The sequence below is a fragment of the Gallinula chloropus genome (genome assembly GCF_964237585.1).
Source record: "Gallinula chloropus genome assembly, chromosome: 6".
Lineage (NCBI taxonomy): Eukaryota > Metazoa > Chordata > Aves > Gruiformes > Rallidae > Gallinula > Gallinula chloropus.
This window is the reverse complement of record NC_140091.1, coordinates 5,573,948-5,591,718: the sequence shown is the minus strand read 5'-3', so window position 1 is coordinate 5,591,718 and position 17,771 is coordinate 5,573,948. Positions and strand designations below refer to the sequence as shown.

At 53.0% G+C, this 17,771-nt stretch overlaps 1 protein-coding gene across 4 annotated transcripts in view; it reads right to left on the bottom strand.

Moving 5' to 3' along the window:
• SSBP3 (single stranded DNA binding protein 3) overlaps window positions 1-17,771 on the bottom strand; it is a 54,297-nt gene that overhangs the window by 2,488 nt on the left and 34,038 nt on the right. For 2 of the 4 annotated variants that reach the window (XM_084266329.1, XM_084266327.1), the window contains exons 5-13: window positions 15,447-15,536; window positions 7,335-7,415; window positions 6,461-6,520; window positions 4,326-4,392; window positions 4,133-4,209; window positions 1,130-1,194; window positions 971-1,019; window positions 628-663; window positions 363-417 (exon numbers count right to left, since the gene is read on the bottom strand). In XM_084266329.1, the coding sequence (XP_084122455.1) occupies window positions 363-417; window positions 628-663; window positions 971-1,019; window positions 1,130-1,194; window positions 4,133-4,209; window positions 4,326-4,392; window positions 6,461-6,520; window positions 7,335-7,415; window positions 15,447-15,536 (580 nt within the window). The remainder of the gene's footprint in view (window positions 1-362; window positions 418-627; window positions 664-970; window positions 1,020-1,129; window positions 1,195-4,132; window positions 4,210-4,325; window positions 4,393-6,460; window positions 6,521-7,334; window positions 7,416-15,446; window positions 15,537-17,771) is intronic. The other 2 variants (XM_084266330.1, XM_084266328.1) reach the window with 1 other exon arrangement.

The following is a 17,771-nucleotide window of genomic DNA, read 5'->3' as shown; positions in this document are numbered from 1 at the left end:
GAAGATCCACAAAGTTTTTAATCACAGAAATTCAACTGTGAAAAATAATTCAACTCCTGGCTGGGAAGCACAGGGAGGTAATTCCCCCACCACGTAGCGCTCCTCACCTCCCCAAGCCCCCCGACATCCAAATCCACAGAGGGGGTATAGGAACAATCCCAAACATCTCCAAACATCCTCCCCCAAAGCAAAGCAGCCCAAGCCACTCGCTCCCAGGGAAGGCAAAAGCTATGTGAGTTGGTTATCGCTGGTTGGGAAGGGGCTGTCTGTGCTCAGTGGGGACAGGGGTGTCCTGGGAGGAGAAGGGGTAGGAGGGTGGGAGGGCTGGTCATGGAGAGGGGAGATCTCGAGGGAGCTCGTACCTGCGGGACTGGGCATGATGGGCGTCCCTGGAGGGCCGCCGCCGCCAGGAGGACCCTGTGGAGAGACGAAGCAGAGATCAGCTGCGCGAAGACGACTGTCACCCAACCACCCAGTGTTTCCAAATGCCTCTCCCCCAGCCAGACCTCTTACCCCCAAATCCAGCTCAAACCCCCACTCCCACAGCACCACTTCCCCCCACCCCAAAAACTGCACTACCTCCCACACTTCCACACCCCGATGACAGGATGGAGCAGGAGGACTCACCACGTATGTACCAGGCGATGAAGAAGAGTATGGGATCTATAGAGAGAAGAGATCCAGATTCAGCCGTGGAGTGCATGGGGTGGGGTGTCCCATGGGCTGGACCCCAGCAAGGCACACCCGACAGCCCCCTCCAGCCCCACCAGCCCTGCCAGGATGGGGGTCCCAAGGCTCTCCAGCCCCGGTAGCTGCACCCCACCAAGGGAGAGCACCACTTAGGCTTTAGATGCAGCCACAGTGCCTAAACAAGAGGCCGGGGAACCCCTTCTCATCAGCAGGATTGAATTACCAGGGAATCACCCCCTTGCTGGGACGGTCCCTGCTCCAAGGACTGCGGGATACTCACTGAGTTAGCACTGCTGGGGTTCGGCCACGGTCTGCCGGCTCCCGGCCCCCTGGGGTCAAAATTAAAGAGGACAAACATTAAATTGTAGTGGGTTTATCCCCATGGATTCACAAAGCCCGTGTTGGCAGCCAAACATCCCCAGCATGGGATTTGCCTTACATGTTAATTCCAGGCATGCCGGGACCTAGGGAGTTGGGTGGAGGTCTCATGCCGCTGCCGTAGTTCTGCAACGATAACCAAGGGTCAGTCCACTGTCACGGAGAGGGGAACCAAAGAGAGGAGAAGGGAAAAAAACCCCATCCCAACAGCCAAACAAAGAGCCAAGAGGGTTAGTTTGCAAAAAGGAGCTTAAAAAAAAATAAATACATAATCATGAATGCAGAGGTAACCAGGTTGATTTAAAAAAAACCAACCCAACAGGCAGCTGAACAAGGGCGGGAGCCAAGCTGAGTCCCAAAGCCCACCCCCAGCTTCCTCCCCCAGTCTCTGATGCCACACTGCTGGAGGGAAAACAGCCCCTTCCCGGTTCCCGGAGATGAATCAGCCCAGGGCCTGCAGGAGCCAACAACAGTTTGGGGAATTGTCTCTTTGTGAAGGAGAAAACAGGGAGAAAACAGGGGCAGGAGGAGGAAAGGTGTCACTGCTTGGAAGGTTGAGCTGCAGCGATGGGAAAAGGCTGTACGAGCTCCCTCCCTGGAGAGGGAGCATCCCCTACTCCCAGGATGATGGTGGGAGTAGGGACAACCAAGCCAGGCTTGTTTTCCTGGTGTTTCCTGTCTCTCTGCTACATCCCCCGGAGCGGGTCTGCAGCCACAGGGAGCGGGTGAGGGCAGGCAGCCCCTCGGGGCTCCTCTCCTGGCTTCTTCCAGCCCAGCTTAGCCTCCAGCAGGGACCTGGAGCTTCAGATCTGTGTCCCTCAACTCCTAAAACCAGCTCTAGTACAAAGCCAAGCTCAAGGCAGCAAAGGAAGAGGAATCCCTGGATTGGTCTGCGCTTTGCTCCCTGTGCCCTCTGGGCGCTGCTGGATGTAGGTCACACTGCTGCTCCACCCCTCTTCCCACTCCCGCTGCAAAGAACCTTTTTGGGCTGTATTTCTGCCATTTAGAGAAAAAACTGCTATGGGAGGAGGGTTGTGGGGGGTCGGCTGGCCACCTCCTGTTTCACAGCCCCTCCAAAGATGGATTTTAAGCACAATACTTCAGCGCCATCCATTTCTTTCCCCGGATTTATGACCGCACTGGAGCACGGTGCAAGGCTGTGAGAGCACCGCCAAAGTTTGTTTTGAAGAGGCAGAAAAGGGTTTTCCCCAAACCAATTACCAGCCCGTCTTTAATTGATCAGACTCCCAGCCATTTGCTCCGACTGGCAGCATCAACCCCCTCGTTTAAAACAAGGAAAAGCAGCAGCTCAGCGTTTTTAATTGGAACTGAAAAGCCGGGAAGCGAAACCATCTGAAAGATGCTCCAGGAGGGTGGAGAGGGAACGCAGCTGTGCCGAGCGACCTGGATGATGCTGGGCTCTGGCAAGACATCGCCAAAACCCAGTGAGCTGCAAACCCTCTTCACAGAGGCACCAGCAAACCTAATCCTGGCAAACCTAATCCCGGCTTCTGCACAGCTAAAACTGAGCCTTATAAAGAGGAAAAGGATGATTCATCCTCAGCATATAATAAGTAGTTGGTGTTGGGATGCCAGGATGTCCCCACTGGATGCTCCAGAGCCCTTTGGAATAATTCAGGGAGTATTTGGGAAGGTCCTGATGCAAAGCATAAAGACACAAAAGCCCCTGGGCATGCAAGGCGCCAGGGGCTGCTGGGTTTGGTTTGCTATTTTTGGCGGCTGCCTGCACAGGCGCCGGCTCCCGGCCGGCTGCTGCAGCCCCGTGGGTGCCAGATTGGGAAGCCCAGCGCTTCTCCAAGGAAAAGCTGCCTTCTTTTTTATCAACCCCCACCCCCCCACCCCAACCCCTCTCCCTAATGTACATACACAGGGAACGGCAGAGTCAAAAATAAAGCTCGGAACGTTTCACAACTCCCGCCGGCTCCCAGACCTGCCGCCAGCCCACGCGGAGCTGCAGGCGCGCTCGCCGCTTCCAAGTTTCACGGGGAGCTTTGGGAAGTGGGAAGCGAGCAGCCTCCCCCGGGCCAAGCGCCGCCGTCGCTGCCGCCGCTCTCCTTGGCGCAGGCCATGCTAACAAATGACATCTCTCATCTTTTTTTTTTGGGTGCAATCCTCCAGGAAAGGAGGATTTTAAGCAGAGCAGCGGCGCTAGCAGAAGGCTTTGTCCACAAAATGATGCTCACACAGGGGATTTTTGTTTTTGCACTGGGATGGGTTAGGGTGCCCGTGGAGATGGTTGGGTATCCCTGAGCAGCATCCTGAGGCTGGTGTTAAAAAAGAGAGGACACGACTCCCTCCTCACACACGATATTCACTTATCTCAACAATCTCCAGGGAAAAACAAACCAAAACTCCGGCGCACCCGCTCTGTCTCCTGACAGACTCTGATCCTCGCGCTACAAACTCGACGTAGGCGACGATGCAGAGAGGATAAACCTCCAACCAAAATATGGTAATCTGGTTTTGAAGTCTCGTTAAGAAGGAACAAACAGGAGTGAGTCAACAGCGAGCCACTCCGGGAAGTGAATCAACAGAAAGACAGCATATATTAACCCAGATCCGCTTGATTTCCAGAGTTTACTCCCCTTTCCTGAAATAGAGAGCACAAGCAGGCAGCAGGAAGGGCAGGCGGAGGGGAACCTCGCAGAGGAAAGCCTTCTTTCCCCCCCTAAGCCCATCTTTGCTGTTTCTTTTTTATTAATTTATTTCTTTTTAATGCGAGCCTTTCCCTTCCTTGCTGTTAGGGCCGTAACTATTTCCCAGGCAGGCAGGGTAATGCACTCAAAGGCCGCTCTGGCACAGCGCTAAGTGCTGTCCCCGGTTGACGGAAGGGCAGGAGGGAGGTTGCAACGCCCTTAATGAGCTCTGAAGACCTCACTCACTTAAAAGGAGGGATTTCCAGGCGCAAGACTAATGTAAAATGCATTAACGCTAATGGGGGGGGGGGGAAACAGGGTGTGGGGGGGAAACTCCCAGCCTTCCAAACCCCAGGAGGTTGTTTGGATGGTGTGTGGTGTAAGATGCTCGTTGGCGCTGGGCTCACCTGCGGACCGGGACCCATGGGGCCCATCCCTCGCGGAGGATTCATCCTTTGCATGGGGCCGCCCATGTTTGGGTGCCCTGTTGGGAGGAAAGCAGGGATGTTACATGGCAGGGCAGCAGCCACTTCGGGCCCTGAATTAACAGCTAAGCAGAAACGTTAATGTTCAACCCTCCTCCCCCAGCCCCAGGTTTACCTTGCTGTCGCGTGGGATCCATAGAGTTGGGCAGCAACGGCTGTGTACCGGGAACGGCACCCGGGGGCTGTGAAAACAAGGGGAGGAAGATGAAAAAACGTAACAGGAATTGCTAAAATGCAGCCCAGTGAGATGATTTGGGTTGAGGGTTTGGGGGTAGTTCTCAGTGTGCTGCCTGGGATGTACCCCACCCCCCCTCCCGCTGCAGCACAACATGCGGCTGCCCAAGCATCCCGCTGCATCCCGCATCCCAGAGCATCCTGCATATCTTCCTATGGCCTCTGGGCGTTTGCCTCCCTTTTGCTTTCACAAACACCCTCTAAAAACCAAACAAGGCACCAGCATTTCCTCCCCACAGCCCACGTGCTGTCAGACTGCTGCGTTTTAGGGGAGCGGGGTAGAGGCAGGGAATGGAGTCCAGCAGCTCCCCAGTACCGACACAGCCAAATCGTACCAGTTGCACCGATTCGTTAGCTGCTGATGAGAAGATGCTCCACCTGCAGCAAACCAGCATTCAGACCTGTCCCTGCACAGGCAGCAGGGGGGGAAAGGCGGATGCTCCCCCTCCCCGAACCCAGCTCTGCTCGGGCAATGCAGCTATTTCAGTTCAAAGGCTGCTCTGAGCAGATAAAGGGGGAGAAAAACACAGATACCATCTGCCTGGGGGAAGCAAACTGTAAACAGTTTTGCCACAGCACTGACTTTTATTTGAATACCGACGCAGACAGACACAGCTCAGACATGGGGTGTGCACAGCCGTGCCCAGGCAGAATCCACCCGGTCCCTGGGTTCTTTTTGGGGTCTGGATGCTGGCAGCAGGAGTTTGATAACCCAGGGGTCTGTAGTCCTGGCTCCTTCCACTCCTGCTGTCTGACCTTCCTGCCTGCCCGTTTATTCCTCTTGTTCCTCTGGATGTGACCATAACCTCGCTGGGCTCTGGGCAGGCACAAACCCCTGTTTGAAATGTGGTGGTTGGGGGAAAAACGTTAAATCTTTCTAATTAACTTGACCCACTCGTGGATATTCTACCCTGTGGCGAGAGCAGTCACCCCAAACCAGTCCCCTGCCTCTCCTCCCTGCCCCAGCTCACCTCCAGTGGTGCTCGGGACTAGCCTGGGGAGCGCAGTGGGATGGGGTCTTGTGAAAACTGTCCCACATACCAGTGAGAAGGTGCCATTAATTAATACCTCACTAAAACAGCCACCAGCATCCATTCTGGGCTCTTCTGAGCCAGCCAGGCTTGGGGAAACTACATGGGCCAAACCTGAGTGTTCCTCAGCCTCATCTCCACTGTCTCACCGCTGTTTTGCGAGTCCCAGGGGTTCGAGTCTCAAATTCAGCAACCCCAAGCACAAAGCCACCGGCTACATCCTCTTTCCTGACTGTTCTGCTCTGCCTGCCGCTAAGAGCTACACAAAAACAACAGCCAAAAACCCCAAGCTCCCAAGGTGATTCCTCCACAACCGCCTCTGCCACTCAAAGGAACTACAGGTTTCCTTTTAATTGCCCTCTGATGACAAATAACCTCTAGCTCGGTCACCCCCCTAGGGATCCGCGCGGCGTTGTCGGGAAGGAGATGCATTCCCCAACCAGGGGCCACGCGTTCGGGCGGCACGAGGGGCGAAAGCCTCCGCCCGTGAGGCCAGAAACAAACCACCCTTGTTTAAGCTGGGATAAGAGGATAAACCCAACCCCCCCCCAAAAAAAATTCAGCGGTGACCTGGCCTGCTTGACCCTGCTTGCTGATCTAAGCGCTTGGGCAACCCAGCAAGCGGGATTATCTCCATCACTTTAATTTTCTGCGATTCCAGGGGAAATCCAGCTGGGCAGCGCGCACGTGGCGCGGCACGGCCACGGTGGGAACACTGTAAATAAGAAGTAGGCGCACTCCCCACTGCCATTTACATCTTGGGTACGGCCAGACCCCGAAATAATGAAATCATGTTAAGCTGGTTATGTCAGGCTTGATGCTCCAGCGCCAGGAAAACAGAGGATGCCCACAGGAGGCGACGCTTGCCACCCAAACCCAAGGAGCATCTGCAACACACGTGGGTCCTCACCCTCCTCCCTCCCCTCTCCCCAAATGAAAGACATTCCCAGGAAGCCCACCGGTGTGGACCCCAGGGGTGCAGTACCTGGTTGCCCATCCTGATGGGGGGCCGGGGACCTCCGGCGTAACGCGGCGACATGAACGGCTGCGGGGACACAAAAGGCAGGTCAGCGACGAGCTGCGGGGAGGCAGCACGCTCCCCACGCACGCCAGTTAGACTGTACACACTGTTCTGGTTTGGTTTTTTTCTGGAGACATCCTTTTTTTTTATTATTTTCCAAAAAAAAGTTAAGTTTCAAAAGGAAAAACCAAAAACTTTAAAAAAAAAAAGAAAATTAAAAAAACCCCAAAAAGATCTCCGGAGTCGTTTTTAACATTTTTCTCTGTACATTTATTGTTTGAGAGTGTTTGACATCAGCAAGACTAGGTGAGGCTGTTAAAATTAGTGCATGGGAAACCCTGAGTGTTAGATACTGTTCAAGTTTAAATATCTGGAGTTATAGTCAAAAAAAGTGGCAAATAAGCACATACAGACACGCACACACAAAAAAAACAACCCCAACGCTAAGTGCTGGCAAAAAAAATAAAGGAGACTTAAAGCTACTTATTAATAACTGCTGCTACCCACAGAAGCTTAAAAACCCACGTCAAGTTAAACTTCTCAGGCTACCTTGGGAAGGTAAAACAGTCTGATACCCACGATTTGAGTTCTCAGTCCAACTGCACATCCAAGAAAAAAAAAAAAAAAAGAGAAGGGAAAAAGAAAAAAAAAAAAAAAGGGGAAAAACCCAACATTTTTTTTTTTGGCTTTGGAGCTGGGATGCCCAGGGAGATGTTCCCCAGGTGGGGAGCGGGTACCCGCTGCCCAGCATGCTTTATAGAGGAAAGGAGAGGGGAGAAAAGCAAATCGAGCGCACGTCCCGGTTCACAGCCCTACCCATCGCTGCTAGTGTCTTTACCTGACTGTGGGGTCCCATCATGCTGTTAGGATTGTGGGGTGGAGGCTGTGCGTGTGGCGAGGGCTGTGACCCAGGCGGTCCCTGTGAGGTCAGACAGTAGAAGGAGGTTATAGATTAGCACATGAAAGCGCAGAAAGAGCTAAAAAAAGGATTGACGGGTGGACCTGTATCTTTGGAGAGTCACTTCTCCCATTTTTTGTAAAATTGGTTTGGTTTTGGGGAGTTTTCCCTCTTTTTTAATTGAGTTTCTATTAATTTGGAGCTGAACAATGAATATATGCAAAAAAGATATTAAAAATTAAAAAGAATAAAAATTAATCAGAACATCTGTCAAAATATAGAAGCCACACTGACAGTAAACAGTCCGGTAGTTCAACCAAGTCTGCAACAATCAACACAGAGGGAAACACTTTGCAAGGGAGTGCAATGAAGGAGAAAAAACTACATGGGAGAGGACCTGAGAGGTTGGGGGAAATACAGCAAAAATCACCCCCAAATAAAAGAAAAAAAAGAGGGAAATAATTTTTAAAAAAATGAAAAAAATCATTTTCTCCTCTCTCATCCCAAAGGTTGGGGACGCCTCTGGGTTTTGGGGTTGGTGTTTCGTTTTGACCGTGGTTCAGCAGAGGTGCTGGAGCACACGCAGAGGACGAGCATCACGTCCCCAGCTCGCCCCTGGGCAGCGTTTGGCCTGCATAACCCAGGGAGAGGGGCTGAATCGCCAAGACTGTACGGATGCAACATCCTTCCTCGAGGTGGAATCCCTAAGGATGCGAGTAAAATGGCTTGCGAGCAAAGAAAGGATGGCTAGGGGAAAAAAAGGGAGAGATTAGTCGGTGCAGGTTTAAGGCTGCAATGCAGCAGCCGCTGACATTTTGGGCTCCAACGCCCACTTTTTGCTATTTTTTTTTTTTTAAATTTTATTTTAAATTTCCCTTAAAAGCACGAAATGAAAATTCGCTCGGAAAAAACCGTGAGCTGGGTGCAAGAACATCCTGATGCGTGTTAAGGAGAGAAAAAAAAAACAAGAAAAAAAAGAAGAAAAAAGTAAAAAAAAAAAAATCAAGTCTTTTTTTTTTTTCTTTTTTGAGTCAAAGGAGGTGTAATCGGTAGAGGAAGCAAAGGAGCTTTGTCAGTAGGTGATGGGAAGCGACGGCGGCTCCAGGACCGGCACCGGAGCAGATGTTCTCTACCTGCCTCGTTACTAATTTCAACAAGTGTTCGCCTTCTAGCTGCTGCCAGCAATGGCATGGTTTGTTACCATGAGCAATTTTCTTAATTAACAGACATTAATTAGCCATTTAGCAATTTTGCAAGCATTTGTTTAGCAGCTTTCCTAAACATGAATACCACTGTGATAATGGTACTGATTAGAGGGTCCCCTAATTAACAGTACAGGGAAGGAAAATTGAAATCACATAAATTAAAAAGGGAGGGGAAGTTAATGAAGGCAGGACATATTTGCACCTGCAAATCTTTTGTACGGCGGAAACTTGAGTGCAATGTAAATAAAGTAAGAGGGTGGGTTTTTTTCCTCTTTTTTTTTTTTTTCCTTTTTTTTTTCCCCTCTTTTTTTTTCCCCCCTCCCCTCCCTTATTTGAACGGTTCGGCGGCGAGACGGAGCCAAGCGGATTTAAACCGACTGCCTCCTCCTGCCAGCCTCCACGCCCGGGGAAATGAAGTCCCACCGTTTACACCACCATTTATTCTCCAGGAGCCAAAGCCAACCAGTCCCTGCCCCTACTGACTGGCAAGCTTTGGCTGGAAGAGCTCACAGCACCTCAGGACACCCTTCCCAGTGCCAAAACTCCATCCACGTCGCACCAAAGTGGAGAAGACAAACCCCTGTGATCCAAACGAAGCATCAACCTCCTTCAGCAGAAGTCCTCCCTGTGCATGTAAGTTGATGTATTTTTGCTTCTGAGGTGTCTAACTCTTGGCTGTGTGAGTGCAAACTGCAGCAGGGGCAGCAGCCACTGGATCACGGAGGACAGCCCCCCTGCACTGAGGTCTGGCCACCACCAAAGTCCTTCCTACATGTCCCAGCTGCAGGGTTTGGGGTAGGGAAGACTGGCAGAGGTGAACAAAGTGATGAAACCAAGCAGAAGGAAGGGAAAACAACCCCAGGACTCACAGAGGCCAACCCTCAAGTCCCATCAAGGGAAGAGTCAACAGGTCTTCCACAACACCTGCTTTGCTGCGCACGAGGAGGTGGTCATTGGTATCCAAGGACTGGCTGGTCCCCATCCTGATATTATTAACCTCCCATGAGGTCCTTCATTCCGGGTCCGCTGGTGTGGGGTTAACAGAGGTATCAAACCCACGGGAGACATGGCCACCTACATGAAACCCCAGCTGGGCCCAGTGGCAATGCCTTGGGTCTGCATTTGGAGCTTCAGAGCAAGCAGCAGTTGGTTATTGCAGAAGAAGCATCTGTAAGACACAGCAGCATCTTCACTGGAGAAAAATCCCCCGTGGCACCCGGATCTGGAGAGCATCAGTTGTTTCCAGAGCGCGGTCCTGCCCTGAGGCTGCTCCCTGGGATGCTCCAGCCTCAGCATCTTCGCTGTTGCATTATCCCATGTGGTCCTGGCCCCGGCAGAGACTTCTGGATGATGTGACTGGGGACACCCAGCTCATGCAAACACCTTGACAAGCAGGGAAGAGCCGAAAGGGACTCCTTTTCCTTCTCCCCTTCCTTTACTACCAACGAGCAGCTCGCTCTGGGCTGCAACTGTGGCGGCCCCCTCCTGCACCCCACGGCACGGCTGCTGGGCTCCATCAGAAACATGGACCCTCTGGATATCGTTATCTCTGTAAATATTTGCAGATGTTTCAGGGCCGGGACCCCCCCCCGTCTGGCCGGGACGCCTGCTGCATTGGCTGCTTCTCCGCACGCGCTTCCCTCGCTGCCGATGATCCCGATGGATGGCAGCAGTTGGGACAAGTGGTTTTGCAGGGATGAACACGGGCTCCAAACAACAGAGCAACCCTTCCTTTCTTAAAATAAGGTGCCTTTAGCAGTTATTATCTACTGCTGGTACAAGAGGAGGCCAAACACACGCAGACCTGCTTCATCCACATCCCGAATTGAGTCCTCCATCAGATGTGCCATTGCTGGGCAAGCAGGACCAGCTCTGCAGTTAACTCACTCTCAAGACCGACGCTCTCCCTGACCACAGAAACCCCATCATCTCCCAAGCTTCCTCCCCCCCACCCCCCCCAAACTGGATGTGTTGCACAGGGCGGGTGGGTTATTCGTCACCTTCCTGTAGCCGCCTCAAAGAAAAACCCCCAACGTGCAACCCCGAAGAGCTCAAACGGCGCCAGAGGAAACTGTTTACGACAGCGCTCCGTGCCCCCACCTCCTCCTTGCTTCATTCTTTCCCCCCCTCTCCACTCAGGGGACTTTAAAAGCCCAACCTGGCCCAGGAGACGACCCAAGTTTGCGGCTGTTGCTGCTTTCTTACAGGGAGCTTCCCGACGACCAGGTGATCTCCGCTCCCGCCTTTCGCCAGCTCAACTCCTCAAACTTCTTGTAAAATATTAAAGATGGAAAATGGCAGGAGCCATCCTAGCTCTGCGCGTGTCGATTTATGTTTCCAGCATAATTCACCACAAATGGATCGTGTTTTACGGGCTCCATACTCTCAGCTAATGGGAGGGGGGTGTTTCTGGTTCAAAACATCTCTGGGGGTGGCAGAACAATGCTGGATGGGATGGGATGGGAAGGCAAATCATTCCTGCCACGAGACATGGACAGCTCAGAGCTAGCAACAGGAAAGCACCCTGTGTTCCAAAGTGCCTTGCCCCAGCCTGTACCAGGTGTGACATTTGAAAACGCTACAGTAAATTAAATGGAGATTAATTAAAGACATGCCTGGGTTTATCGGATAGGAACTCTGCACCTACTGAGGGAGAGGGAAGGTTTGCTAGTTGTCAACAAAAAATAAGATATCCCTGAAGGGATACCCGCTCCAGGTGCCTTCGGAGAGGAAAACCAGTCACCTTCCAGTATGTGGTGTGGAAGGGGAAGGGGAACGAAAGGGAAGGCAAGGCAAGGCAAGGCAAGGGAAAGCAAAGCAAGGCAAGGCAAGGCAAAGCAAGGCAAGGCAAAGCAAGGCGGGCCAAGTTCTCCCGCAGACGGCGGAAGGCAGCCGTGGGCAGGAGCTCTGCCTCGCCTGCAGCTGGGGCTCCCAACTGCAGAAGCCTGGTTTTAAGGAATATGTTAAACACAAGCTCTTCAGGAAACAAACCCGTGTCAGCCAGAGCCAAGAACAGTCACCTCCATCTGGCTGGAGCACCCGAGAGAAAGTTGACTGCAAATCCTACCATATGCTCCAGACGCTCGGTACAAAAGCCTCGGGCATCCTACTAAACTTCCAGAAATAAAAAAAAACCCCCAACTTTCTCTGATGCCTGCTTTCCTTTCCCTTCCCTGGGCTCCTAAGCCACCTTCCTACAAACCCTGCCCGGCGCAAGGCCGACACCGAGCTCTGCCCCAGTGATTTGGGAAGGGCAGCCTGGCTTTGCAGCTCTCGTGCCACCCGGCTGAAGCTGGATGACAACAACATGCCAGCGGCAGCTTCTGCTATGACCAGGCACCCTCAGAGCCAAGCTGGGGGAAAATGGTGGCATCCGAGGAAGGAGCAGGACAACATGGACCCCATCCTATTGCCCCTGCCTTTACCATCCTTCCCCCGCCACAGGTGACCTTACCCCAAGAGATGTGCCCTGGGGTGCAAGGAGGAGGAGGAGGGGTGGGGAGGGCAGGGGATGTTGAGGGGGGAGCCCCCCCAAGCTCCGGAGCCCCCATGTCCTCCCCAGCTCCCGAGGTCTCTCTGCATTAGGGGGCAGTGTGGGAACACCGAGCAGCCGGCGCTTTGTTTTGGTGCATCTCGGCGCCGAGCCGCTGATGCATAGCTAACGCAGCCGCCGACATTGATTTATGGTCAACTTTCCATTTCATCAGCGCGCGGGGTACGGGGCGGCGCGGGGAGCTGGCGCTGGGGAGAGGAAGGCACAGCCGCGGTGGGGGGGGGGGGCTGCTGGCTGCACCCCCTGGTTTATTTAGCGGTAGGAAGGTGTGGTATTAATTGCTTTCAATTTCTGATTTTCCTTTCTGGATTTCCCTGTCACAACCCGCTCCCCCCCTCCTCTCCTCTCCTCTCCGCCCTGCCACCCGTCCGTTCCTCCCCCCCCCCCCCCCCCCCCTTTGAGGGATCTGCACCCCGGCATCAATCCAGCTCTCAAAACAAAAGCAGGAACGCCTCTGATGACCTTTAGGAGGATGAGCAGAGGGTTTGTTTGCTCATCTCAAAGGGACAAAGAGAGACATTTAAATAAAAGCATCTACCCACACCAGGCCGTACACCCGGCCACCTTTTGTCCAGAGCACAGCCCGATGCCACTGTGCCGCCGGCTGGCACCACACAACACAGAGGCAGCCCAAAGGCCTCTCCTTGCCCATCACTTCGGGAAGGTTTTGGGAGGCTCTGCAGGCTGCATTTCCTCTGGCCCCCAGCCCGAAGGTCGCTGCTGAGCCCCAGCATGGGGAAGGGATTCTCCCTGTGAGACAGCGGCTGCAGACGGGCGATGCAGCCTGGACTCCTCCTCTCCTCTCCCCTTGCCTGCACATCACTTCTCCCCCAAGCTTGCTCCTGTGGGTTTTTGGGCCACGAGCTCCCAGGAATGGTTCGTTTCAGTTTCTCCCTTTGCCAAACAGCAGAGCACATCTGAATGCACGGGGCTGAAGGGGGCCTCACACACCCCCAGGGTGATGTCTGCAACCTGAGCTTTGCTGGCAGCTCCCTCCTCTGCTCTGGCCATGATGCCCCACCGTGCTGGGATGGGATCTATCCCTCTAAAAACCTCTTGAGAACGGTGTGCCTGCACCTGCTACCCCAGGGATATCCCTGCTGCAGGCAGTACAGAGCAGAAGAATGAGATGTTGAAAACCCCTGAGCTCTCTTCATCCTCCGGTCCCCCAGCATGGGGAGGGCACTGGCCAGGTTGGTACCACTGGGAACCTCACATGCTCCCAAAGCTGGACGCCAAGGGTCAAGGAGAAAGAGTGCCCTGCATCTCCTGCAACCTTTTTGGTTTTCCCTCTGAAGTTCACTGCTTTAATTTCCTACAGACATAAGAAATTACCCCTGTGCTGAGACCGGCTCGCCACCGAGCCGCCAGCCCACCTCTGCAAGAGCTGGTCTCCAGCACCTCCTGAAGCTGGAATGAGCTCCGGCACCAGCAATAAATCAGACGGGCTTTCACAGGGGGGATGTTCAGACTCTGTTAAAAGGTGGGATTTCTCTTCTCCCCTCCTCCCCTCCATCCCCAGGGTTGGGAGGAGAAACCAGATGTTGGAGGGCTTTCAGGAAAGGCAGGCTCTTGAGATGTCACATGCGAGCCATATGCATCGGCACCAGTCCTCTCTTCCCTCCGGCAGCTCCGGGGATGGGCAGCAATCCCCACACACACCACCTGCTCTGGTGCCATTACTTCTGCTGGGTTTTCAAGACCGTCCCCCACAAAGGTCCTAAGAAAGCAGGGCTGCTTTTGAGCCCCCACTTTTCCAGTGGCTCCTGGTCTGGATGAATGAGAGGATGCGTTTTCTGCTCCTGAATCAGATCCTCAGCACAAAAGTGCTGCAGAAGGGCAGAAAGGGAAGCAGGGGAGGACAGCTTGAAGGCTGTCAATGGGAAGAGTCGAGATGGGAGCAGGCACAACATGTCTGAGGAAATGCGACTCCTCTTCCTCACCTTCCCCGCTCCGGGAAAGCCAACCCATACTCTTGAAGCCTTGCCCTAACTCCGTGCCAGTTTTGCAGCCCTCGCAGCTCCATGTGAAGCAGGAGCCCCAAAGGACATTCAGCTTTGCCGCGGGGCGAGATCAGGACTTTAGGAGACACATTTGTTGGAAGCAGCAGCTTGGCACTCGAATTGCTGGCAGCAGCTATGACCTGCGAGATAGCATCTCTGCTCTTGGCTTCACCCCGTGCCGCCGAGCGCTGCTACAAGATTCGCCTGTTTTAGGGTCCGTGATCAATATCAAGCATTCTTACTTTGTTCAGGAAATGGGATCTCTCTTAAAAAAAATAAAAGAGACAGGACCCTCCTTCCCCCCCTTCCCACACACACACAGGCGGCGATACCACGCTCAGATATCACCACAATAAATCACAAGAGCCTTATCAAGCCCGCCTGTCTCCTGGCCGAGAAGTTCTCCCCCATACGAATCGCCAGCCCAGATTAAGAATCAGAAAGAAAAAGCAGCTTGCCAAAACAAATATTCCTTTCACCTCTCATCCCGTTCGCTACATGAACAAGTGTTTCTTCCTCGAGAAGGAAGATCTGAACGCACCCGAGAGCTCACGCCGCTGCAAGCCAGCGCAGAGAGATTCCAGAGAAATCCAAGCAACCCCACATGGTTCACATTTTAAAAGCTCCTTTTCTGAGAGCTTGTTGAGATCCTCTCCATCAGCGTCACTCCAAACATACGTTGTCCCCCTCCTCCTCCTCCTCCTCGGTCAGAGCTCGGTGCGGGAGAAGGAAGGAGCGAGGGGACTTTGCTTACAAGGTGCCTCCATGGCATTCGGGGACTCGGCTGGAGCCAGCTCCTGCCTGCAGCCACGGCCAGGGTTTGTTAATGCTTTCAGTGATTGCATTTGGAAAAAATCAAGCGGTTAACCAGAGAGGGGAAAGGGGGGGCATGTGGGGGGGAAGTTTCAGGAATCAAAATCCAGAATGTTTTCAATTACGCACGTCTGTTAGGACTGGAGAACAAATACAATCCCAACCCAAACACAAACCAAAGAGCTTTGGGGGGAAAAAAAAAAAAACAAAACCCCACATAGGTTGTAAATACACAGTAACCTCTTCGAGCAGGAGAGAAATTCACTCTAAGGCCACAAAAAATTAGAAAGCAGACATGGAAGGACAGCAGGACAGGAGTTATTCCTAGACAGGTCAGCTCTGCGGGCATGCTGCTTCCCTAAGCAAATCCCTGATATAAAACAAAACCGACACAGGCACCACAGCACCACCGACACCCAGAGCGCAAGCGAACACGTGCCCGGTGCGGAGGTGAGCATCGAGGAGAGCGGGAGCCTACCTGGAAGAAACCGGGCGGGATGGGGCCCCCGGGCATCCCGTCGTTCGGGGGAATGTTTCCAAGCACAGGACTCGGGGCGGCAGCTGCGCTCTGCAGGGAACAAAACCGGACAAAACACGGTGGGTTTGTGTCAGAGTTAAGGAAATACACGTTACAAGAGCTCAATATGACGTTGAGTCAATTAGCCCATCGCCTCCAGAGCCCCGAGATCGCTCCCTGTGCCCCCCTCCCCCCCCCCCCAGCATTGCTTCCCGTGCCCCAAGCATCTTCCCTACCCTCCATGGGGGAATAAGCAGAGGATGCTGAGAGACAAGAGAGGAACTAGCCTGTGCGATTCACCCATGGAGAAGATGGCTGCACAAAACCCAGGCATAATTCTGGGGCTTATTTATTCATTTACCCAAGCATTTAGCCTCGTTAATCCACCAAGGAGCCTCATCCAACACACCACTTCATGCAGATGCTGTTTTACGGCTTTTTTAAATGCATCTCTTACCCCACTTCCCCTGCAAGCTTGCCAGCTTGGTACTGTCCCCAAAAAATGACTCTTCCCTGACCTCAGTGGCACACCGGGGGTTTATTAAGCATTTCTGAATTCACCACACCCAAACTGTGGGGTGATGCTCTTGCTTGAGCCTCCCCAAGATGGGCCACCAAGCCCCAAGGAGGAGGAATGGGAGCAGACACAGGTCCCTCAGCCACGCCGCTTGCTCCTGCTCAGCACCTCTATTCACATTTACCTCCTGGCAGTGCTGGGAAAGCACCGGTGTGATGGGAGGCTCCAACCAAGAAAGAACATGGGAAGAGAAGGATCTTCATTTCATAAGAGACTTATGCACCTAAAGCCACATGGCAGGACAGAGGGAAACCATCCACCACGACAAAGACTGTTGGAAGAATTTTCCATGAGGAAAACCCTATGAGCAGATGGGGCACTTGTGAGCCCATCTATGCTTGGTTTTACCCCAAAGCTTGGAGCATCCCAACCCCACCAAACCCTGTGTCCCAACGGCAGCTGAGCCAGCCTTGGTCCCCAGCCACATCTGATGTGGTGACAACTGCCAAGATACAGGCAGAGGGGAGAAGCCAGAGCATCAGGACTCAAGAGAGCCCAGAAAACTAAGGATTATTACTAAATACTAGGGCATGCCAAGATGGGATGCTCACATTTGGTTGGGAATCTTCCTTTTCTGGACCAGAAAGCTCTGGAGACGCAGGAGAGCAGCCGGCAAGCTGCGGCCTCATGCCTCCCCAGGGGCCATCTCCTGCTGCCATCACGATCTCCGGCAGCAGCCAGAGTGCAGGGTACAGGATGAAGGCTGGGACCACACCGGATGAGCTTTTCCCATCCCAGCATCTCAGAGCCGCAGCCGCTGGAGACAACACTGATGGCCAATTCCCCAAAAAAAGAGCCCCTTTGTGAAATACCAGTGGTCCCCCCTACCTGGGCCCTACGTCCTCTGGCTCAGCCCAGGCCATGCTCCCCCCAAGCCCCTGAACAAGGCACTGGGAGCAGCCTTCCCTGCATCAACAGCAAAGGCCAGATCTGAGTGTTTTTACAGTTAATAAAATTTAAAAAAAAAAGTCCTGGCAGGAAAAATAAGCCTGCCCATTCCAGGCTCTTTTTATACATCAGACGGCAGCAAAAATAGACAGGAGAGGGAGTGAACCCAGTTCTCCCCCTCCCTCCTTCCATCCCCCCAAGTGGGTCAGCTATAAAAGTAAAACCAAATCTTAATCCAAGGCCATGAACATATTGCAGTTTCTCTGCAAAGCAGATGACGGTTCTTAATGCAAAAATATATAAGACCGAGCCCCAAACTGCAGCAAGCCCATTTGGAATTTCCTTTATTAAACCCTCTATCACGCAAAACGCTTCTCTCCCAAGGCGGCGAGCGCTGCAATAAAGCTGCCAAGGTGATATTTTATGGTTTCAAGAGATTTCCAGCACACCATAATCCTTCGCTGGGGGAATCTCCCAAAGCAGAACGGATCCCAGAGCGGTGGAGAGCGAGGACGATGGAATCCGGGGAGGGGGGGGGAAATACGCTGCCCTCCCGTTCCCCTCCACACCAGGCAGCGAAGGGAGGAGGGCAAAGGAAATCTTGGAGCCAATTCCCCCTATTTTTTTTTTGTTCCACAAAACCACTGAGTACTTTTCTGTGTTAAACACCCCGAAACCTCACCTGTACCTTCCCGGCATAAACGGGGATTTAAAGTTCCTCACACATGTGGCGCTTGGCAGAACTCAGTAATTAAAAACCCACAAGTGCCCTGAGCATATTGTAGGATGGGAGCCAAATTGGTCAGCCCTTGATGAATGAT